Source organism: Nesoenas mayeri, assembly GCF_963082525.1.
Source record: "Nesoenas mayeri genome assembly, chromosome: 1".
Classification (NCBI taxonomy): Eukaryota; Metazoa; Chordata; class Aves; order Columbiformes; family Columbidae; genus Nesoenas; species Nesoenas mayeri.
The window spans coordinates 116,147,363-116,172,563 of record NC_137541.1 but is presented as its reverse complement, the minus strand read 5'-3'; the positions used below and the strand labels follow the sequence as shown (position 1 = coordinate 116,172,563).

Below are 25,201 nucleotides of genomic sequence, written 5' to 3'. Positions count from 1 at the left end.
CATATCTGAAAGAACACTAAAAGCAGAGCCTATTCTAGAATTTCTGCTGCATTATTTCCTAATCGTTCTCAAAAATCCATTCCATTTTCAACTTCCTTCATGTCTTTGCATTTCATTTTCAGTCTTCCTGGGATATGTAGATCACTGCGCTAGTTGGCATCATTGTTTTCTTGTTCTACCTGTTTCTCTGTCTCACTATTTTTTACAGAGATTTTGTCTTATATTTAATCTTCTGAGCAGAAATGATTTTTATTCCATGTTATTATAATATTTATGTAACACTGATGTATGACTGAGAATCTTAAACACAAGACTAATAGAAATAAGAGCCAACAGTAACTTCTATATTGGTTAAGATTCATTTTTGAGAAATTTATGTATCTACCACTTTCCAACAATGCAAAATTCTGGTTTGGATTGCGTGACACTGTCATAGATAGTTGCTTTGTCATATTTTAACCTATTTTCTTTCTAACTAATATTCTGTCATTTCTGAGTATGTATAAGCATAGTACTGATGTGTTGAATCATCAGTGAAATTCAGCTTAATAAACTATGTACTTTAAATTAGGCTTGTACTATTTAGCCCATTCCTCTTGGCCTTGTGTCATCTTCTCTGTGTCAATGGTGTGTCATTGTGAGTGTGTGTGCAGGAGTGTGTTTGTGTCTGTGTGCAGCAACAGATTCCAAAAGCCTAAATCAGTAGACATTTTTTAGTATGTATAATTTAAGATACCCTTTGTTACAGCGTATTTTTATGTTACTGGGTCCTGATCTGTCAAAGAACAGTAGAATTTTATTTCTGACTCCTGTAAAACACTTAATTAACTTCACTAATATTATTTTGAGGTTAAAATGATCATTTTCACATTTTACTTGCTACGTTTTCTTCATTTATTTTTATGTTGAGTGTAGTTCAAGTTAATTCCTTTTAAACCGTAAGGGCTACTTGTTGGTTTGGTTTTTTTTCCTTCTAAAACTTCAGCTTCTCAGATTTATTATTTCTCCAGAAGCCTGGAACTTACTCTGAGAAATGACAAAAATAGAGAAATGCCACAGCACCTGGGATGCAGTCCACAAATCCTGAATAACACTTCCACTTTTTTTTTTGCTACTGAGAGCAGAATAATATTTCAGTGTACGCTTAATTTACATTAAAATACTCAAAGGCAATGTTGTAACAGCCCAGTAAGCTATGCTTCAAGTCAGTCAGGCCTCACTGCCTCCTATTTCCAGTTATTCAAGTAGTTGGCTAGTCCATGTTGACTGCTCTTTGTATTAATACTAATGAGCTCCTTGCAGTATATTTTTATTGTTACTATATCATTACAAAAAATCTATGTGGATAAGGAGAAACAAAAATGGTTGTTCCTCCAATATTAACACCTCCTGGTGCAAGATATGTGCTCAATGTCACAAAGCATGTGAGAAGCTGTGTTCTTTGCCAACCCTCTGTAATCATTGTGGATTTAACTAGTTTTATATGGATTCTCTGTCCCTCTAATGAGGTCCATGATCATTAGCATCCTTTTCTTCAAGATGGTGATCTAACCCTGAAGAGTTTATTCAAAGGAATGAAGCCTGTTTAGGCCTAACCTGAGTCTATAGTTACTGCTAGAAGTCATTAACCCATGTTGGAAGTTTGAGGGCAAATAGGGGCGAAGGTTATTCTGTGGGGTGTATCAAGGCCTTGTCCATGTAACATGACTTTTTCTAGCCATTCCTGTGTTGAGGGATTAGTTTTCTCTGGTTCTTCTAGAATCACAGAATCATTTAGGATGAAAAAGACCTTTAAGCTCATTGAGTCCAACTATTATAACCTAACACTGCCAGGTCCACCACTAAACCATGTCCCTGAGTGCCACATCTACACATCTTTTAAACACATCCAGGGATGGTGACTCCACCACTTCCCTGGGCAGCCTGTTCCAATGCCTGACAACCCTTTCCGTGAATAATTTTTTCCTAATATCTGATCTGGACCTTCCCTGGTGAACGTGAGGCCATTTGCTCTTGTCCTGTCACTTGTTAATTAGGAGAAGAGACCAACCCCCTCCATGCTACAACCTCCTTTCAGGTAGTTGTAGACAGCGATCAGGTCTCTCCTCAGCCTCCTTTTCTCCAGACTGAACAGCCCCAGTTCCCTCAGCTGCTCCTCATCAGATTTGTGCTCCAGACCCCTCACCAGCTTTGTTGCCCTTCTCTGAACTTTCTGCAGCACCTCAATGTCTTTTATGCTTAGTTTTACCTGATCGGCTGCTTGGTGTCACCTTTAAAAGGTGGTTTGCCTTAGTATTTTTAAGATCAGCTTCAATTTGATATCTGATGCAGCAAAAATAATTTACTATGTTATTGAAATAAAGGGATTTTTGTGTCCTTGAAATTACAAATATGTTAAAGTACCTTGTGAAGTAGTGGTCTAAGCCCATGTCTTTCACAACAGTACTACTGGTACATTCCAGCGTGAGAGTGGGTTTTTTTTTATTAGAACCACTGAATTTCATTGTGTTGATATTCCAACTGTTGTGCTAGTTTTCTTGGTACTGATGTGTGAAAAGCAGTACCTTTATCTCATCCTAGTTTTACTTCTTTCGTGTTTCTAAAAGAAGTTGAAAAGTTTGCAAAGTGAACAGAGAAAAATCTGGTTTGGGATACAGGAATGGAGTTGAGACGCCTCCACAAAAAAAGTGGCTGGAGGAACTTGTGGCAGCGAGTTTCTGAAATAGGAAAAGATTAGATGGTATACTGGAGATGTCTTGTAGAGTGTAGTGGAGTACTGAAAGGTACCCTGGATGACTGCAGCAGAAATTGAAGAGTTCCCACCTCCTTTGAGGAGGTAAGAAAATATCTTAGTCAGTCTACTTAAATCTAAATAATTTTTGCTTTGTCACTCTGGTTTTAAAGTGTAGCATGTATTTATTTAAGATTATTCAATCTCAGGCTTTGCTTAGCACACTTTCCAATTTGAGAGAACATATGTTTACCTACATGTGTCACATAAGATGTAGAATTTTGCTACATTTGCAACCTCTTCCTCTTTGGCAAGCTATGCACATGTACTGTCTGGCATCTCTTTTAACATCTGCTATCACAGTGGCTTCTGTAGTCAGTACAATTTTTATTATGAGTATTAATATGGGGGTTTCTAAAAATATGAGACAAATTACTAGGTTAGAGTCCTAATTTATAGTAAAATATCATACTGCTAGATAATGGAGTCTAGATTCATTATACATAAATGAGACATTTAGAGGCACTTGAAATTAAATAGAAGGAAATAATATCTTGTGTGATTTTGAGGAGTAGCACATGACTGTTTATTATCAGTAACTCTGTGACACCAAAAAAACAAAACAAACAAAAACACCAAGCAAATCAAGAGGCACAATTTGAAAGGATGGTTGTGGAAATAAATAAAGACAAAAAACGCACACACCCTGCAGTTTATTTTGTGAGAATATAGTCCTTTCCTCAGCTCTTTTACCTCTGAACTGTGAAGTCTTTGAATTTACAGAGTAAGTGCATAGTACATCATAGTTTCTGCTAAAAAGGCATACGTTCTACAGCAGAGCTAAAATTTGTTCATAGCTCACATCTGCTGAAGGTAAAAAGTCAGCCCCTTGCAAAGAAATAGAACATACAACTCAGATGTTACCAAACATCTTGACACTTGATCTTGTGGTCTGAACCAGTTTAAGCGTGTGTCTTTGAATCTGCTTTTAACTATACCAGTTTAAAAACTAAAATTAGATCAAAGATTTATGTAGAACAACCTGTGAAAATATTTTATGTTCTATGAAGACTGCAGAAAGCAATGTGCCATGAAATATGCATAAGTAGAAATATTTCCTTTATCGTTTTAATAGCTAAAATTGCTACTTGTCCAAACTAGCAGTATAAGAAAATGGTTACACCCAGATACATAAGCACAGTGAATGTAGCATATGGAGCTCCAGAGGTTTGTTCAGTCCTAGTTTCAGATTGAACTTTGTGTGATTTCCCCACAGTTCCTGCCTGCCTGCAGTTTCACTACAGGATTGTAACCTATTGAGGGAGTTTAAACTTGGATCTATTTTTGCTTTTTTAAGTTTTGTTCAAAAAATTCATACAACAGATATCCCAACCTTTAGCTACGTAACAGAATAGAAATACTTTTCAGTGCTCCATACCTCAACATTTAATTCCCCTGGTGTTTCCAAAGCAAGCAAAATATGTCAATGCAGGATTTAGATGATAAAATATTGAGTGGTAACACATGTAATGGCACTTGGCATCTCTGCCTATTGCCAACTCTGGCAAAGGGCTGTGTGCTTTCCTTCCAACCACCATATAACCAAATTGCTACTAGTAGACAGACCCTGTGAAGGCAACGAGGAGGATTTCTTTCTGGGTTTCTTTTTACCCCTTGGATTACTACAAAGGCACTGCATACACAGTCCTGTGGCTGTGCACTTCTGAGGAATGTGTTTTCCCTCTGAAAGGAAACCTACAATCATTTCACGCCTTTATCGTATATTCATCATCAGTAGAATGAACCTCGATCATTCGTGCTTTACTAAGATACTGTTCTGACAACTCAATAGGGCCACATCTGACAGACAGTTTTTGTTGTCAAACATAGCAAGCCGAAGGGTCAAGGAGTTTTTTTCTAGCAGTTCTTGAACTAGATGCGTTAATAGATTTCCTCTTTCTCCAGTGGTAAGGCATTAAACACCAAGAAATGTGGTATCTTGTGTGCATCAGAAGTGTGGGCATTAACAACCTGCTAACATTTATTAAACATTTTCCAGTTGTCGTTTATCCTTGATGTGTCAGTTTTGCTTGGCCAGAATTTCAGGTTTCGTGTATGTGATACAATGAAATTTATCGTTCTTACTCTCTGTTTGCCAATCAAGTGCAGTGGGAATTGAACTAATACACAGAGAAAAATGTTTTGCCCAGTTTGGTTGGGTTTCCTTTCTTCTTCCCCCTAAAAGTTAAGTTCTTGATTTAAAATAAAGCAAGTGAAGAAACCCAAATGTGGAATGGTCCCCCAAAAAAAAGGAAGCAGCCTGGAGTTAAAGTTAAAATTCCATAGGGTTGATTGAGTTTACCTGGCACCATTTTTTCTTGCCTGTTGTTGTAGGTAAAGGCTTAAGAAAATCCGGTATTATGTTCATTCCGACACAGGTAACAACATGAGTCTCTGTTCTACAAGTTATGAATACAGAAGAATACACATGACTTTTAAAAACAAATTACACTTGGCCTACATTTTGCCAGTTGAAGTTCCTTTAAAACGTAAAACCATTTCAGTTCTATCACATAAATAATCAGAATTAAAGTGAAATTTGGGGTTCTCTTTGCTACTATAAGGTGGGGGTTTTTTTACATAAAAGATAATTTATGTGTTGCATGAATGTGAATATGTAGAAAGAAACTGAGTATTTCAAATGAGTATAGCCTCTGTCAGGGTTACTGAAAGTCTTTAGTGCTTGAAGTAACAAGCAGCAGTGATGACAGCTGTCGGTTCTGTGGAATAACAGAAGCAAACTGTTGTCTGTTCAGACAGAATTCATGTACTGCCTCAGACTGTCTTGTTCTGTGAATACTGTGTTAGGGAAATCTCCATTTTAGCTGATAAACTCCTTCCTCAAACCTTGTATTAAAGTAGTTTTGTTCCCAGTTTAATTGCACAACAGTCACCATATAAGGAACTTGAATGCAAAGATTGATCATATTCCTATTCTACAATAAGCATATCACACAGAAAAAAGTTTGAATCTGTGGAGGGCTGTAACCTGTGATGCTTAAGAGGTCACAAAGTAGAGTCTTAAATATGTTTCAGACTTTTATATGGAATGGGCTGTAACGTGCTGTAGAATCATGCTGGGAAATGCATATGAGGTCACTGATGCTAAAATGGTAACAGCGAGCTTCAGGCGCAGTTCTTAAACAAAAACAAAAACAGGGGGTTTAAAAGAACAAACTGTCTTTAAACAAAGTTGAAGATAAAGTCCCTGCTGACAGTGACCTTGTTATTCAGCGTGTTTTCCAGCCAGATTTGTTAGCTTCGGGGAAGTGTTTCCTTGAGAGTATAGAATCCTGAGGAAAGAGACACCCATTTTGCATGGAAAAGGAGATGTGGAACAGAACTGGCAGAAGAAAGAGTGAAGTGGTTTATCAATTATCTCACTGATTCTTTAATTTTAGTGCATCTTTGATATTGCTGCTTTTGGATATAATTTCATTCAGCAGGTCATAGATTTCTTTCAGACTTGCAGCACATGAAACCTCTGGGGTAAATGGAGTGCCACAGTAGGGAGCTGTGGAAGGTAACAGAGCAGCAAGCCTACTTGTTAGTCAATGTTGCTGTGCAAGGGGCAGCACCTCCACCCAAGAATTTTTAGATGGTACAAAAACCTGAAAGTGATGAAAAACACTCTTCTGATATCACTATGTTGTATATGATTATATTGTCCAGAAAGCAAAAGTCAAATATATAAGGACATGTTTTAATAATTATTTTTAGATGTTTCGATTCAAGGATTTAATATTTGAGGTTATCAACCCAGTTATCTGTCTGTCTGAATTACAACTGAATCCTCACAAAATGTGTGTTTGTGTTGAAAGATCCTGGGATTTTGTGCTCTAGCAGTTCTGTGGCGCTTGTTTTAACAAAGGGTTTATCGTTTGCATCTCAGAAACTTCCAGATTTTGGATAGGTAAAATGCTTACTGATTTCAGACCAGACAGTGAGGCTGAATTTCTACTAGTTGCGATGTCTACGACATTGAATTAGAGGTTGTGCTCGGACAGTATTCTGACTCCTCTTACAGGAAACAGTTAAAAAGGAATTTCTGCACATCTGAAAAACTAGTCAGAAGAGAAGAGTTTGTTTTGTCTCGCCTGCCTGATTGTGGATTAGGCTTTGAGCTGTTTGCCTTTAAATATCAGAAGAAACAAGTTCCCTTTACAGAAGTAGAAGACAAAAAGTCTGGACTTCTACAAAAAAAGCTGGTCAACTGATAGTGACACTACTTGATTTACTGTGGGTATTCTCTTCATAGCATTTGTGTTCTAGCATGCAAAATTTAAAGTAAAACTTGTATTTTTAAGAATAGGTAACATTCTGTTAATTAGCTATATAATGTTAGTTTATGTTTGTTATATGAAGTTTTGTTAACGTATCTGTTGTGATTGCTAAGCTTTTTTAGAGTAAGCTCTTAAGTTTGATTTTCTGTGTAGCCAATGCAGCAGAACTGGTGCTGAGGAGTGAGACTGCAAAGTAAAGTATTCAAAAGTTTGTAAATTCCAAAGGTTACAATTGCTGTGGCATTTTACGACATTAAAAAAAATATATATTGTGAATTTTTAACTGTTAGATTTGTGCTTATTGCTGAGTGAAATTGCTGGAGCTTGAGCTACTGGGAAGAGGGGGCAGAGTTACTTACTCTCACTTCACAGTAGACTGTCCTAGCAAAAGAAAGCCCATAATTAGGGCACAGACAGATTTTCCCCTGCTGAAGGTTTGTTGGTATTACATGGAAAACCATTCTAGTGAGGACAGTGAAGAATTAAGGACTTAAGGTTGCTGGAAGACAACAACATTGAAAACAGTCCAGTTTTCTGTGACTAAAATTGTGTAGCTAACTGCACATAAGTAATGTGTTCTGTACCACAGGAATGTGTACAGCCTGGCTGTAATTGTCATTAATGTTCACTTTATTCTGTGATGAGTGCAAACAGGTTTCGTTCAGAGTTTGCTTAAACATTTCATAAAAAGTTCATGTAAAGTTGTCTTGGATTTTTATGTGCCAGGGAACAAATGTTCTTATGTGTCTAAATGAAACCTCTAAATTCAGATGCTTTCAGAGATGAATTATGGAGCTGTAAATTCCTTCTTCTGAATTACTTCTGCTATAGCTATTGTTTAAGTGCAAAAAACGTTTGAAAAACCATGTTGTTTTTCAGGATTGCAAAGAAGGTAGGACTACTTCACCAGTTCTGGTGCATTAATGCTAGTATAAGCTTTCCTCATCTTACCAGCGTCTGTTGTGTTCTGGCAGAAAGCTTCTAATAATCTTCTGTAACCAGTAAAGACTAATTGTTGTTAGAGTTAATATGATTTTTTTAAATAGGCTTAATAACATAATGCTAAAAAATTCTTTCCAGACTGAACACACAATTACTAAAATTGGAAATGAGGGATACAAAATAATATCCTGAATTCGTCCTTCTGTTTATATGAGTGCATACCAAACAGGAGACAGTTTAGAACCAGACATGCTTTTTTTAATATTCAAAAAAATTATGTGAATGCATTGTTGAAATGGTATACTGAGAAAATTAAAACCTAAAACAAGTACTAAGAGGTATTAATACTTCCCTTGTTTCTGGGTTTGCTTATTATTACTTCACATGTTTTTTAAAGTTACGTATCTTGGTTATGTTCTTATTTTTGCTTTGACTACATAAACTTCTGATGCAATATTGTACATAATATTATTTTAATTTGTCCTAAGGCATTAGAAATATTCAGTGTCATGTGAACCTGAACAAGATAAATGGTTCATGGGATATTGCTGTGTATGTACTTATAGATTTGAAAAGAGTCTTGTCATTTTACTGTCTAAGTGTGTAAAAATTGCATTTGTCTTGTGCATTGTAATTTGTGCCACTACTCTCCAAAATAATTCAGTGCTATAATGCATTATACCAGAGAGAAATTGCGTGCCCTCAATAAAAGGTTGTTTCTAGATGAGATGTGAAAATAGACACTGAGACAGTTTGGTAATAATACTGTTTATCTCCACTAGGAAATTATTCCATTGCTAGTATCAAATGTCAGTAATAAGTGCAGATGTTTTGCTGCTGAAAAGGGATTGAAAACAGTTTTAGGTCAAGACAGTTTTCACCATCATTTCAAGAACCACAATTAAAATGTAAGGGTTTGTGTCCCATCTATAAAAAGACAAAGAAACTCTGGCATGGTGAAAGCCACAGTCAGCTCCTATTGTAAAAGTAATTCAAGGCACAGAGATGGTAATAACTAGCTGAACATCTACAGTATGCTTTAAAAAATATTGTACAGGAATTGACAAACTAAGTTTTTCTTCATATCATGTAGAAGTCTTCTTTGACCATTGATAACTTCACCCAAAAAAAAATCTTTTACTACTGCTAGTGGCTTCCTTTAGGATAATTCATAAAGCACCAATTTTATTGAGATAGATATCATTTTCCAACAAATTACAAACTAAATTATCACTGAAATCGTAAAGCTTATTCGATAATTTATGGAATACGTGGCTAGGAGAAGCAATTTTAATTATGTAGCCTGGTCCCATTGTAAGCTAAGAACTCCACGAATGAACTTCAAGTATGCCTTTTCAAAAATGTCTGTTTCTGATTTTTGAAATCTCCTAAGAGAGTAAATCAATTACATTTTAATTACCTGCCATGTCAATATTTGTGCTTTAATTCTACTCTGAATTTGTCCTGACTACTTCCTTTTACTTGAATCTTGTGATAGTTTTGTCATTTAAACAGAATTCCTTTATGTTATCAAACTTCTGTCTTCTTCAAGCATTTTGTAGTATGCTGGGGGAGAGAGATGACTGATCTTTTTGGAAAGCTTTTTCTGAGCCCTCTCTGCCTCTTGACATTCTTCCACTATTTTGAACAATATACTGTGGCACGCCACAAACAAATGTAACAGTCTTATTCCTTAGTTGCTCTTCTCACAATGGTGTGGGCATTTGAGTGTAGTCTTCCCCAGAAGAAACTCACAGGTAGCTGACTTGATGCTTTCTGACTGGCTGAGATTCCCCCTTCCCCTTGCCAAGGGAGTTCCCTCTCTTCTAAGTATTACATGTATTCTTTGTTCTTAGATGTATGATCTTTTATTTGGGCAGAAAATATGCTTCTCTTTTTCTTCGCATGCAGAGGTTGAAGTGATAGTAACCCAGTTAAACAAATGAAAAATTGTGTTTCTTATTTTCTTAAACTAGTATACCATCATGAAATATTCCTGATTTTAATGAGGGATTTACCATTTAAAAATGCATTTCAAGTTGAAGAGGTTCAAGTTGCTTTTCAGATTCATTGAGGGGTTTATTTGCTGCTTGCTTTTTGGAGTTAGGATTGAACAGAATTTTAGAGAAAAATGCGTTATGTATGTGGTAAAAATAAAACATGGTGTTGGCTGTTTGCATAGTTTTCCATTAGATCTTGGAATGAGTGTCTTCCACTGTAATGAGTTTTGGAGGAAGAGTACATGAGGAGATTCTCTAGAAGAGATCTGCTTGTGCTACTGAAGCTACCAAAAATACATCCTTTCTCCATTTGAGGCTGTGTTCTACCTCCAGGTTCAATGAATGGATCACATGGCTTGGGTGATGCATAGGCTTCCAACCTTAATGCAAATACAGAGGTTTTTCTTGTAAGTACTGTCAGGATTGGAAGCAAATCTCAGTAGCAGTTCTGGAAGATGGAATTAAAGTGCCATGCCTCAGCAAAAGGGTGCTAGAGAAAAATAAAGGCAGCCTTGTTTAGTCTGAACTTTGCCTTGATTTTTTGCTAAACATTTTCAGAGGCACTTTGCTTCCTACTTTCCTTTTTGCCGCTCTCCTAATCTCGGAAGATAACTTATCCTCTCCCATGATAGTGAGAAAAAAACTGTGTTTGTAAACTGCCAGTTGTTTTGGATCACAATAACATAGCGGCTGGAGTGAAACCAGCAACTTCAGTGACTTAGTTTATAAACAATTGCTAGAAATAACTAATAAAGATATTTTCATGCTAACTTCAGTAATTTTCTTAATATTAAGCAGGATGTGTGTGTGAACCTCCTAGAAAAGTACATTCAATAATATTCATGTTGAGTATCTTGCGTTTTCAACAGCTTCTGCTGTGCTTTACTCAGTACACAGTGCTTGATGGAGTTTCTTAACAGGTATATAAATGTGATACTTAATAATTTGGGGATGCTGGAGTTTGAGTACGTTTTGTTTACTTATTTAAGAAAGGGTAAAACCAAGTAATTGTGTATGCAATGAAAGTATCTCCTGAACTATAAGCTAGTAGAAAGCTTTTATTTTACTAACTTCAACAGTGGTCAAGGCTACTTAAACTGTTGAGTAGAGCAGTGTTTTGGCTGCACAAGGTGAGGTGGTTGGATATGGAAGAAACTGATTTATCTTGACTTTTCTACTTCTGTGTAACTGTCCTGTGGGCAATGTTTTTGGAAGAGACATTGTTTCCACTTTTTGTATTTATTTGCATATGGACTTGAAATGTTCAACATATGCATTAAATTGTTAAGAAACACAAGTAAAATGATGATGATATTGGATTGCATTTATTGCAATTTACATATCTCACGTATCTGAATGGGTTTTCATATAAGAAAGAGAAGAAGGCACTCTGTACCTTGACAAGGTATCTAAGGCCAAACAGCAGAGCTGTGAGCTTCTCAGAGGAAGGCCCTGAGCAGTGAAGGTTCCTATCAGCTGATCCTTTCCAGTGTTAGGATTGCTGAAGATGTTGGGTTCCCTTGTGTATTTTAAATGTTTTTTACATACACTATGTTGAATTTCAGTTGAATTTGGGGTATTGTGAAAGTTGAGAGATTCTACAACTTCCCTGGTCAACTTATTGCAGTGTTTCACCACCCTCACTGTGATAAAAATTTCTCTAATATCCTGACAATAGTTATTTGTATCTTCTTTCTAACTTACATTTCAAAGAAGTAGTCTAACATAAATAAGAAATAATTATAGGCATGACCATCTCTATTTTGTTTGAAATGTACACCAAATGTTTTTTATTTGGAAATAGTACTAATTACAGTCTCTGTTTATTCATAAGTATACATTTGTTCCTTTGTAAAACGTACAATCTGGTAGGTTTGTATGAAAGAGAGCCTGAAAAATCTATAATTTGAAATTTCAGATAGAACTTTCTCGTATTGCATTTTGCGTAGTTAAAGGGGGTTTAAAAGATTTTTAAAAGAAAATAATTAACCTGGGAGGTTTACAATTCCATACTTAAATACACTGGCATTCTTCTGTCCAATAGAAATTCTGTGTAGAATAGAAGTATTCTTTTTTGTGAGCACTCTTTCTTGGAAGGGTTAGTTTTTCTCTTCCCCAAAGACTCTGGCTTCTGTAGCATTCTGAGTTCGAGAGCATTTTTGCCATATTCTGAGGTTTATTTAAATTACTGTTTGGAAAGTCTGATGACTGATTTGTTGAGAAAAGTGGGTATGCAGATTAATTTGATTTTGTAGCAGAATGTATGATTTACAGCATTTATTCAAGAGTCAGAAGATTACTTCTAGTAGAAGAATATAGTTTCTGTAAATCTGTGGAAAAAGCATTGGAGGTTTGCAGAACCTCTTAACCTCTTGAACTTTCCCATGTCATCTTATGAACTCTGAATCTATGGCACTGTTCAAATCAGGAAATGTTTAAAAATGAAAAGCCAAAACCCTAAGCTGCTCGATTTTGTATACAAAACATCTGTGGGACTTGAAGTTTAATAATCATCTTAATCATGGTAACATAAGCTGACTATTGTTAGTGCTCATCATTACTTTATATAAAGTAGCATATGATTTCAGTAGTTTGTTTTCTTGCTATTTCAGCTGTATGACAAAATAAACACAAAGTCTTCACCACAAATCAGGAATCCTCCAAGTGATGCTGTACAGAGAGCCAAAGAGGTAATGGCTGTAAAACATATTTTTTACTTTGAAAGTTTGATTGTGTTTGAAGTGGAACATTTGTTTTCTTCATTAAGTTACTGGCATGTATTCTGGCTCAGAATCTGAATTATTTCTGGAATTCTACCATTGCTTACTTAAGTTACATAACGTGTTGCATAAACTTGCAGAATTCCATTATTCCTGTAAGGATTATATATATTACTCAGTTTCATCATTGCTGTAACAATGGCAGTCTTGAAAGGAGCACTCCTGTTGGGTAAACGCAGTATCTTTCCTGTTCAGTTTTTATGTTACTTAGTCACAAAAGGTTTTGTTTTTAATTATCAGTTATTTAAACAGAAACAAGTTTGTCATGGATAGTTCTAAGAAGAGCAGACCTAGAAATGTGGCCCCTGAAGATAAAAGATGAATAGACATGGATGTTCTTAATTCTTATATCTGAAAAATAGTATTTGATTTGTTTATTTATTGCAAGTAGTTAAAAAAATAGTTGTGTTGTATTATATATGATCAGTAAAAATAAGTACAGTTGTTGGGGGTAATGCCATAGGAAAACTTTGTTTATAAAGTTGTTAAAACAGAATGAACAGGAAGACTAATAAAACACTTTGTAATAACTTGAGTCACACTCATAGACACTGCAAAGTTCTATTCCACAAAATTTCCTGGCAATTACTCCTGGGAGGTGCTTTTAGAAGCAAAATAATCTGCTTTTGTTGTCCAAGAAGTTGCATGTGAAAAATAAAGGTGAAAGTATTAGGTTGCAGGCACGTGCCTCCTGCCTCCTCCTTCCCTGATCAATAATAATCTGAAATACAGCTCAGATTTTATAAAACCTGGAGCTTGGAGGTGGGATACCAGATGGACCACATACACTTGATTTAGTTTGTGGAGAGAAGATTTTATGATTATTTTTAATTCTGCTTCAGAACGGAGTGTTTTAATAAGTTGAGAACATGTGTGAAAGTATCAATTGTTGGTTGTGATGTGTGTCACATGTTAGAGCTTCATTTCTGTGTCCATATATTTTATTTAGCTGTTGGAGAAATACTGTCAACTGAAAAAAAAAAGAGCAACTGTTTACTTCAATTTTTGCTTTAATCTCTCAGAAAATTGGGGCGAGGTATTTTATTCTTCTAACAGAGGGGGGGAGCATATTTTCCTAAACCCTTTCCTGTCAAAAACATTATTTTGCGTAATCATTTGGAGATATTCTAACTGACCAGTGAGGGTTTTCATTTGTTTGGTTAATGACTTTATTTGAAAGAAAGATACTATGGGCATTTTTTTCTACCTGTTTTGCAGGTATTGGAAGAAATTTCATGTTACCCAGAGAACAATGATGCAAAGGAGCTAAAGCGTATTTTAACACAACCTCATTTCATGGTAAGTAAATGCTGCTCTTGCTGGTTTTTGATGGGTCGGTTGGTTTGTTTGTTTGGGTTTTTTTGTTGTTGTTTTTTGTTCTTTATATGAGAAAACTTCGGTAAGTTCTCCCTAAAATCTGCAGGTGGTGAAGATGCATAAAGTACAATATACTTATTAATAAATATTTCTAATCTGCTGGTCTGGCAAAATAGTCTCTATTACTACTACTATTGGTCCCTGTTACTGCGCTGAAAACTGTCAGCAGCTGGAGTAATCTAATGACAGAGCAGTTTAACTGCCTTTTTGGGGAGAGCTGTGTTGCACATAGAAAGAAGAATTAATCCTTTTGGATATTCATAGGTAGAGCTGGGGTCCTCCTTTTTGTTCCCCAAGCTCTTCTTAGGATAAAGGTGTGTGAAGTCATTGCAAAGTAAGTGTTTATTTAACAGTATTTTACAATAAATCAATAGCTTCTACAGTCTAGTGAATTTGTGTTACGTATCAACTCCTACTGTGTCTATTTCACAAACCTGATTTATGGACAGTGTCTTAAATTCACTTGGTTCAAGTGACTGAAGTCCAGTCTTTTGAAACTCCTTAAAGGATTTATTTTGTTTATGCTGTGGATGAAGTTCCTAAGGTCAGAAACAGAAGTGTGTGCTTAAATCTGCTAAACACTGTTGTCAGCTTGAAATCATGAATTTGACTTTACCTAACATAAGGATTATATGCAGGGGGCTTTGTGGAATTTGCTCATCTGAAAGCTGAATTACTGTAAGTCTGAAGGATAAACCTAATTTCCAGGAAAGAGTGAGCTGAAACCAACCTCATATTCAGGTATAAGATGAACTCTGAATAGCTGCATGTCCCAGTGTGTTCTTTTGATGGCCACTCTAGCTTTGGGTGCATTTATTTCAGTACTTCAAATCAGATCAGGAGTATGTTTTTGAAGTGAATCTCCTGATTGTCCCCTTACAGTGCTTTGGCTTGTATCATGTAAGAGTTTGCATGCAAACTAGACTCCTTTCAGATAAAATTAAACTCAAGGATGTACACCAGAAGATTGGCCAGTGTAATCCAGCAGCTAATGGGCATTCAGTCCACAGGGCAAAGTGAAAGCTGGTCAGAAGTGTTATAAAAACTCCTGCAATGCGTTAAGTGTGAACATAAGGTCCTCACTAACCCAGTTGTTTTACTTGTCGATCCATTCCTATTTCACTGAACTAATTGCTAATGCAGATATTGGCTTTTTATGTTGTACGCAGCAACACACTGATATGTCATTGCCTGGAGGTGATACCTGTCCTAAAGTCTGTAACAAACCTGGTTCAGCATTTGACAGGAGTGCTTGCTTGAAATGGAAATAAAACAAGGTGGAATGGTACTCAGCCATATTGTAAGAAAGTTTTTTTTAAAAAAAAGGAGAAATAGCAATTTTTTAAGTATAAATTACTTTCAGAGTAGGCACCAATAAAAATGATTGGCATATAAAAATTTAACCTATCAAATCAAACAACAAGAGAAGTGAGTTGTAAATCTTCTTCTATAGGTGTCTCTATTTCCACCTGATATCCTCATGAATTTAAAACCAGAATTATTTTGCTGCGATGCTATAAAAGGTATTTTTTAATAAGGAGTAAGCCACAATTCCATAACAAGTATTTTTGACAAGGAGTAATTTCAGTAAGTCTGTAGCATCCCAAGCTAAATCACTAGTTGATGTAGACCCATCCCTTCTCCTCACATTTCATCCTCTCCCTGGCAGTTGCTCTGACATTCATCTGACACTGCACTTCTGTATTGCACTGTGCCGAACTACTAGAAAACTGCTCCAGCAAAACAATGATCTGTTGAGCAAAAAGTATGAGAGACAACCAGAATACTGCCAGAGCCAGAATGAGCATGGGGACAGAAACATGCAGTTTGGGATAGGGAGGAACAGCAGAAACTTGTAAAGCAGCACTTAAATCAGCACATGTTGCATTGGAACCTGCCTTTAGGGTGCAGATACCAAAGAGACTCAAGTGTCAGAGGCCACCTCCTCCTCTCCCATCATTCCCACTCCTGCTCACACCTTTTATAAGGTTGCAGACCTTACAAAATTATTCTTACATATGTGGCATTCTGCCACTTTCTTCAGAGCCAAAGCCTTTAAAATAGATACTCTTTGGAAAGGAAATAATTGTAGAAAAGAATATTGTCAGCCTACACTCAATGTGTTAACCACATGTTGTAGAGAGCAGTACTCTGATTAGTAATTTGCTGAGCTCTGATGCACAGAAGCTGAAGCAATAAGGTGTAACAAGTAGAATCGTGTCCATTAACATCTGTATGATAACAGAGTATTTTACTGTTATTTATATTATTATCTAATTGGAAGACAGTGGAGTATAGTGTGTTTCATTTACTTAAAGACAGTCCAGGGGTGTCAAATTCATTTTCGTTGGGGGCCACATCAGCCTCACGGTTGCCTTCAGTGGGCCAAATGTAATTTTAGGACCATATTCCTACATTGATACAGTCCTAAAATTACATTCGGCCCATTGAAGGCGACCATGAGGCTGATGTAGCCCCCAGCAAAAATTAGTTTAATATCCCTGGTTTAGACTGTGTATAGACCTTTACAGAACCAGAGCTAATAAAGTGTGCATTTGTGAAGACTCTTACTGGTACCGAGATCTTGGAGTTCAAAGGTTTTTATTATTTGAGTTTTGTTTTGCCTTTTTGTGCCTTATTGGGTGCAGAAATAAATTATGAATTTAGGCTGTACATGCTTAACATTTTAATTTAAATAAATGTGTGTAAATTTTGCATAAAGATCTCTCAGTAAGTAATTAGTTTCAGAATTATTTAAAATATTATCAAGTACCTCATTTGTTGTGTACAGATTTCAAGGAGCTCTTATTCCATTACACAACTTTGACTAGTTTTCCAAATACGCCAGTTTTACCTGTAAAAGGCTCTATTATAGATCTTTAGTATGTGGCAGCAATTGAAATGTTTGCTGTACTAGGAGACTTTTACTTAGTTCCATATTGAAGTTTTATCCATAATCATGCACCTTCTGTTGTGTTAAGAAGGTCAATTTAGCAGAAGTTAAGCTCCCTTGCGTTCCAGCTTGTCCTCAGTGGTTGCACTGGGGGCTGAGGGCAGCTGAACTCCTGAGTAGTGCCAAATTACACTAAATGACCTCAGCTTGACCCTACAAGTCCAATATTGCAAAGTATGTACATTTTAAGATGACTACATAGTGTTACTGCTGTGATTACAAATACAAACTTGAGGTCTAAGTGACCCGGGTAAACATTTGGTTTAACCAAGGGTGCAAATCTTACCCAGAAGCATCCTTTTGGGTGCAGAAGAGCCTATCAACTGATTCCAGAAGTCTGTTATGCTGTTTCCTTGACTTGTCTGTGATGGTGTCTTCCCTAACTTTCCCCTGTTGTTAGGGTATTTTATACAATTTTCTACGTTCAGATGGAGCTTGAGTGACTCTAGTCATACATACCTTTGATATAGATTGGTGTAAAATCTCTTGCTTCATTTTTTAAGGTAAAAACTTCACCGTTCTTGTGCAAGGGAGCATAGGGACCTGCTGGAGGCGTATATCTTTTGAGGTGGAGGTGTGTTTTGGCATTATAATGAGATTATAATGAGCAAAGTTCATCAACGGGACAGATTTTGACACATCTGCTGGCTTGAAACTAGCATTTTGGATGGAATGAAACATTTATCTATTTTAGTTGACAGCAGCTATACCATCTGGTTCATGTACCTGCCTTTACACAGGGCCTGGCCGCGCTATCTCCACACCACTCCACTCCCCTGTACTCCTTAGTACCAGCACACTGGACTCCCATGCACGACCATCCAAGAGTGCAGCCAGGTTGGGGGCAGGAGGGAAGCCATGCAGAGCAGATATCTTACCTGCCACACAGCTGCCTTATATGCTGAAGATGTGGATATAACTTTATTCTCATTAAGCATATCCTTGATAATTTGTTTCAGTAATTTGCCCTCTCAGTAATTATTCCACATCTTCCTACACTGTTCTTTGCAGACAATGATCCTGCAATATAGTAGAAAGCAGTTGTTTTCACTAAGCTTCAGCAGGAAAAGGAAAAGAGACAGGGAAAAAAAATCTAAATCATGGAAATTGATAGAAGTGCATGAAAAAAAGTATCCTTAAAGAAAATCCAATAGCAGTCTTGTTTTCAATATTTAAACTGAGCTTGCTGTACTTTAACATACAATCTTTCTGAATTGGTGTTAATTTCTGTTAACATGTTCAGAAGTCATCTAGTATAATTATGAACCTTTACAAATGTTCAAATTACCATATTGTAATCTCATTATGAGGTGTATATTGTTACTAAAAATACAGTAAAAGCAAGGCAAATATTTGATGTGAAAAAAATGTAAGGCCCTGAATTACATAAGAGATGTAATATTAAACCATGGAGAGAATAACAGATATGGGCAGATGCATTAAGTTAAGTGGCTTGGAGTAGACTGAGCTGAAGGAACCACAGAAGATCATCCTACTCTGCTAAAGATTGCTTGAGCACAAAACCAAGACCACACACACTCCTAGAATGGACGTTTGCTGTGTTTTCTGTAACAGCCAGAGCTAAAGCACAATTGCACATGGATGCTCTTGTCTTTGGGACAACTGCAAACAGTTTTCAGACACTAGAATGAGAATTAAGCTCAATCCCTAAACCTCTGTAGGAGTATTAACACATAAGTTTACACCCATATAAATAAAATTAAGAATTGCTTTAATTGAAGTGGTTTAATTTGCATATATGGTCCAGCTCTGTAATATAAAATGTTGCTTCACTAGTACAGACTAATGAAGAGGAATTGTTGCAAGTTTGAGCTTTATGATTGACAAAATACAATTAAAACCAAAATGCAGATACAAGTTAGTATTTACCTAAAAATAGTATTTGTGTAGTTGGGCTTGAAACACTGGAAGAATAGGTGGGAACGTGGGCACAGCATCGCTAGTTTAGGGAATTCCATTCCATTGTAACAATGCTGAATTCCCAACTACAGTTTGAAACTGATTTGAGGAAAGGGAACTTAAACTGTTTATGAAGTTCTCTTTTATAACATGCTACATTTTAGAAATGCTGCCTTGGGAACAAATTTAGGATTCCATTTCTGCCTTTGATTCCACTTCAGAAATATATCTCATATGGGTGGTTTTTATAATTTTTTTTTTAATTTAAGTTCTGCTTAAACAACTTCATTGAAGACTAAGGTGTTGCAGAGTCAAATTTCTCTGCCAAAACAGTTCTAGATGGTCAGTCTCAAGCCTTGCATGGTTGATGGATTTTGCAAGTTGAGAGCTATGAGCATTTAAATTAAAATTAACAAGAAATTAACTATAATATAGATTGACCTCAATGCAGGTGTGCCTGATATCTCTGTTATTGTAGAGATGTTGGTAGAGCTAGGCTTGTTTTATCAATCCTTATCTGAGAAACTCAGCCATTGGGGTAGAGAGGCAGGATCTATCTCTGGTCCTTGATGAGTTAGTATAAGAATAGAACTATTATGTTCACATATAAATCGCATTTAGTTTTTGGACAGAAGCAATCTTGCTACAATAAACTCATTATTTAGAGTTGAATGCAAGTGTAAAATGGATGTGATACAGGGCTCTTAAAGATATCCTGGAGAACAGTGGAATGTCATACCATAAAAAAGCCTGGTACTATTGAATACTGCTTTGCAAATGTTTACATTTTATCCAACTTCTATCTCAATACTATGTTGCACTTTTTACAGTTTTACAGGGTTCATGTTTTTGCTCTAGCTTAAAGTTCTTACACAGACAGTTCTGCCTATCAAAGATATGTAAATACATTTAATCAGTTAAGTGTTGTAACTTTCTTTGCATGAAGAAACAGGGTAAAATTAATGAATTAGTATTTGAACAGTTTGTGGATTTAGATTGTCATTTTTGTCAGTCATTTTGAACCCAATGTGGTTGCGCTGGGTCTGTTCTCTAGGGGAAGGGGAGAATATGGAAGTGATTATGCTAGTAAACAATAAAAAAGAGTACCTCATTCTTTCAGTAAATACCAATCCGCAGTCTGTCTTTATTGGAATGTCATACCATGGAATGTGAATAACGTTCTGTTTTACTGGGGTAATTATTATAGAAAATTTTGCTCAGAAAGGTAGCTTGCTAAATCTGTGTCTAGGCACATAAATAAAGATGGCTTAATTCTGACACCTTGGAGGTGTCAAGTAGATGGGGAGAGGGAAGAAGCGTCATTCTCATTGAGCTATCTACAGTAGAAAATCGGATTTACTCCTGCAGATTTTAAAGGCTAGGTACATGTGTGTGCATTTGCAGTCTGCTGAAGTTTATCATAGCCTCCTTCAAGGGAAAAAATCCTATATAGAAAATGAGGAACAAATATCTCTGATTTCCTTTCATTCCTAAAAAGCTTCAAAAATATTTACAAGAAATGAGTGGCAGGGGCATCAGAGATGATGGAAGTCTGATATTTTGTTGCTGTAATCTCTTCTAGGCCTTACTTCAAACTCATGATGTAGTGGCACATGAAGTTTACAGTGATGAAGCGCTGAGAGTTACACCTCCTCCCACCTCTCCATACTTAAACGGAGATTCTCCGGAAAGCGCCAACGGTGACATGGATATGGAGAATGTAACACGAGTTCGACTGGTGCAGTTCCAGAAGAACACAGATGAACCAATGGTACAGAGGGAACCTTGCTATTTTTCTTGACTCTGTACTGGTAAAGACCAGTATTAGAATGATTGTAGTGACAGTTGCTGCACCTTGAAGTAGGGTTGCCAGTATAATTGAAATAGTTCAGCAGCTTTTGTAGATACATATCCTCCTGTGTCTATCCTTAATTTAAAATGTGTGCATTCTTACTACTGCTGTACACAAAATCATAGAATCATAGAATAATTTCGGTTGGAAGAGACCCTCGGGATCCAACCATAACCTAACATTGGCACTAAACCATGTCCCTAAGAACCTCATATTTTAACACCTTTAACACCTTTTAAACCCCTCCAGGGATGGTGACTCCACCACTTCCCTGGGCAGCCTGTTCCAATGCTTGACAGCCCTTTCCATGAAGAATTTTTTTCTAATATCCAATATAAACTTCCCCTGGCACAACTTGAGACCATTTCTTCTTGTCCTATCACTTATTACTTGGGAGAAGAGACCAACCCCTCCATGCTACAACCTCCTTTCAGGTAGTTGTAGAGAGTGAGGTCTCCCCTCAGCCTCCTTTTCTCCAAGCTGAGCAGCCCCAGTTCCCTCAGCTGCTTCTCATCAGACTTGTGCTCCAGACCCCTCACCAGCCTTGTCACCCTCCTCTGAACTCTCTCCAGCACCTCAATGTCCTTCTTGTGATGAGGGGCCCAAAACTGAACACAGGATTCAAGGTGGGGCCTCACCAGCACCACGTACAGTGGCACGATCACTTCTCTAGTCCTGCTGGCCACACTATTCCTGATACAAGCCAGGATGCTGTTGGTCTTTTTGGCCACCTGGCACACTGCGGGCTCATGTGCAGCCGGCTGTCAATCAACAATACCAGGTCCTTTTTCACTGGGCATCTTTCCAGCCGCTCTTCCCTGAGTCTGTAGCACTGCCTGGGGTTGTGGTGATCCAAATGCAGGACCCGGCACTTGGCCTTGTTGAACCTCATACAACTGGTTTCAGCCCAGTGATCCAGCTGCTCCAGATCCCGCTCTGTGGCCTTCCTACCCTCCAGGAAGTCAACACTCCCACCCAACTTGGTGCTGTCTGCAAAGAGAATTGGTCCCAATACTGAGACTTGGGGAACACCACTACGACTACCACTTGAGCTGTTTTTGTTCAAAAACAATCTTGTAGTAGTTATAGCAGATTAGGCTTTAAACCAAACCGGACACTTTGTACTTCAATACAAAACTACATTTTAAAAAAAACAGAATCTTGCATGCTCATATATTAAAGTACTGCATCTTCCCTTATAAATAGTATCTGTTTTCATTGCTCCTGTTCAAGTCAGTGGCAAAGTTTTTACTTTAACCTTAAAATGTCTACCCCACCTTCAAGCTTTTAGAAAAGTGACTGTTCTTAACTTGTCAGGAATCACACTGCTTAATGTTTTATTTTAAAAGTAAAAACATTGCTCTTTTCTAGGGAATCACTTTAAAAATGAATGAGCTGAACCATTGCATTGTGGCAAGAATTATGCATGGAGGAATGATTCACCGGCAAGGTAATCAGGTGTCATGAATACTTTTGTCTTCACACACATTTATTTAGGTCATTTTGTACAAACTATGCAACACTGCATACTCCTTGTTCTGATTGCTACTGTTCCACGGTAGTGTACTTCTGTATCTGGATAGAGTCCTGTTAACTGCCTTTGTTACCTTCTATTTGCAGATGTCTGACAGCATTTTGAGATGAGGGCCCACTGTGTTTCATTTAGACCCTAGTCAGGATGATGGGAGTATAGCTCAATGAGAGATTGAAATGCCAGTAACTTTTGGAGCTATACTTATTTAATACTCTGTTTAAAAAAGAAAAATCCTTAGACCAGTTAAAGTACTTTTCCTGGCAAAAATGAAAGAGCTTTGTTCTACCAAAAATCCAAATTTCCGCATGTATTTTCACACAGTTCTTGAGGATCTTTGTACTTTTGATGTTGAGATTTATTAAAATGATTTTTGAAAAAAAAATATTTCTTATGCCTAGAACTTGGATCTTTATTTTCAGTTTTCACTACTATAGCAAACTCTGCAAACATGCATCTTTTCTCATCTCCAGTCTACTCCTTTTTGCCATTTTATATGTCCAGAGCAGATGTCAAAAAGTTGCTGGGCTTTGTCCTGCTTTAAACAGATGAACATTTCCCTGCTGGGTTGTTAGCTGCAGGTTTGGGTTGCACCCTTGAAAGAATTACTTCAGTTTTTCCAGTTTGCCATCTTTTTCTTTTGGTGAACACAAAAATTTTCATCATTTCTCAGACCAAAGTTCCTTCCAGCCTACTGTTCTGTTTCATAGAAACCTAGGAACAGGTAATTAGGAAGACAAAACATAAAACAGGGAAAATGTCCAGCAATCCTTTTCCAGATATATTCACTTCAAATCTTTGATATGATCAAACTTGTCAAGAAGCAAGAAGGATAAAACTTTACATACAAGCAAAGATGCAATTCATATAATCTTCTATATTCCTTCAGAGGACTTTTTGAAGTTTCTAGAAGTTATTTTTAAAAGGAAATTTCTCGTAAGATTCACAGGAAGATTTTCTTCCAACTGTCCTTAGGTAGTGGTGATCCTCTGCAGAATGTTGTTTCACATGGATGTGTTCCATAATGGGGGTAATAAAACTTTTAAAACCTATTAAAAGTGGGTAAAAAAATCCAACTACACTCATAAAAACTCTGTTCTTTTCTATTTAATTATACGGTGTCTTTTATTTCTAAAGATTTGGGAAATTAAACCTATTCCGTATATGCTTCATCTAAGTTAGCTTACCTGCGCATAGGTTTAGTTCAAAAAAAGAACTAGAATTCACTGTTTCTGTAGTATGAGCATCTTTTTTTTAATGTTTATAATTTTGTTAGCGCTCTAGTTGCCTCTTAGCTTCACTGCTTCATTCAACCTACATATATTTAGAATATTTTTACTGAATAGAACAACACAAATATAAGTTGATGGTGATCTCAAGCACAACGTGACTGAATCCTTCTGATGGGGTCTGTGGCTTTTATTTGTTTTGGGGAGGTTTTATGTTGTTGTTTCTTCTGTCTGCTCTTGCTGTATGGAAAATTGCCAGGCAGTAACAGCAATGACTAGATAATAGGTCTACTGGGAGGATTACAGGAGCTGTATCATTTCAAGTCTAGCAATATAAGGTGCAAACTGCAAAATTCCCAATCATGAAATAGTAGCTGCTCTGAAATCTGACTCCTGTCTCTCTGCAAGCTGTATCTAGTCCTGCTGATTATAGTTGTCCTTATTCAGAAGGTGAGGGAGTTAAGTGGGAACATAGGCTTGTAAAGATACTACCTACTTGCACCTTCCACAGGATTCAGCTCAGTGAAAATGAAACACCAGTTTCAGCCATTCAGTCATTTAATTAAATTGTCTGTTTGTTGACTTGTTTGCTTTTTTAGGGTAAGTAAATGAGTTGTATTTTAGATCTAATGTTTTAAATTATCTTGGCTTTTTGTCTGTGCCTTAACTTAGCACAGTTGTCCATTCACTTCTTACCTGTGTGTTCTGTTTAGACTACTCCTACTGTAAACATAGTTTTCAGGGCATCTGCATATAAACTGAGTTCTCAGCAGCTCTGAATATCTTAACCCATAGTTTTTTTGCTGCTGACTGGTTTGGGGGCATACATTCTTAAATATGAATTGCTTCTTCAGATGCATTTAAGAAGAGGTGCCAATATGGCATTTAAAAATATTTTGGCTGCCTATGTAACCTTACCAGAAAAACAGCAGTTGTACATTGTCCACGCTGCATTTTTAAAGTGACCTAGTGTAAAACTCACATTAGTTTATAAAATTCTGATTCCCCTGATGTGATAAAGTTTATTCAATTCTAACAAAATGTATGTGATGACTTGGTGAAAATATGTTCAGGCATTCACAGCCTTTCACTTTCCAAGCTACAGAATTTTCTTTTGGCTACAAAACATGTTTCTGAGTAGGGACTCCAAGAATCTACTCTGTCCTCTACCTACCTAATATGGTAGGACTGCTCATACTTCTGTGCAGAGCAAGAGCACACACTTCCTAAAACTGTCTTCACTTCGGCTTGCAAAGACAAAAAGGGAAATAATTTACTCAGAAATACATCCATTCTTTGCTATTACAGATGCGTTATACATCAATAAGTCGTGAACAGCTCAGGTTCTAAATAAATACTGCACTGTCAATAGAAAAGGAACCAAAAGCAACTGAAATTAGGTAGTTAAGCATAGGTTTCATGGGAGGTACAAATGGTGCAGAAGATTCATTATTCAAAGATGTCAAGAATACTCTTTTCCAACAAGAATATTTATAACAAGTAGAAGTTTCTGTAAATAATAAGTCTCTTCTCTCAGACTGAA

General features: G+C 36.7%; 1 protein-coding gene across 5 annotated transcripts in view; it reads left to right on the top strand.

Moving 5' to 3' along the window:
• CASK (calcium/calmodulin dependent serine protein kinase) overlaps positions 1-25,201 on the top strand; it is a gene marked incomplete at its 5' end in the record, with an annotated part of 208,161 nt that overhangs the window by 151,729 nt on the left and 31,231 nt on the right. For all 5 annotated transcript variants that reach the window (XM_080350342.1, XM_080350339.1, XM_080350341.1 and 2 more), the window contains 4 exons: positions 12,629-12,706; positions 14,015-14,095; positions 20,629-20,817; positions 22,270-22,348. In XM_080350342.1, coding sequence (XP_080206468.1) covers positions 12,629-12,706; positions 14,015-14,095; positions 20,629-20,817; positions 22,270-22,348 — 427 coding nt within the window. The remainder of the gene's footprint in view (positions 1-12,628; positions 12,707-14,014; positions 14,096-20,628; positions 20,818-22,269; positions 22,349-25,201) is intronic.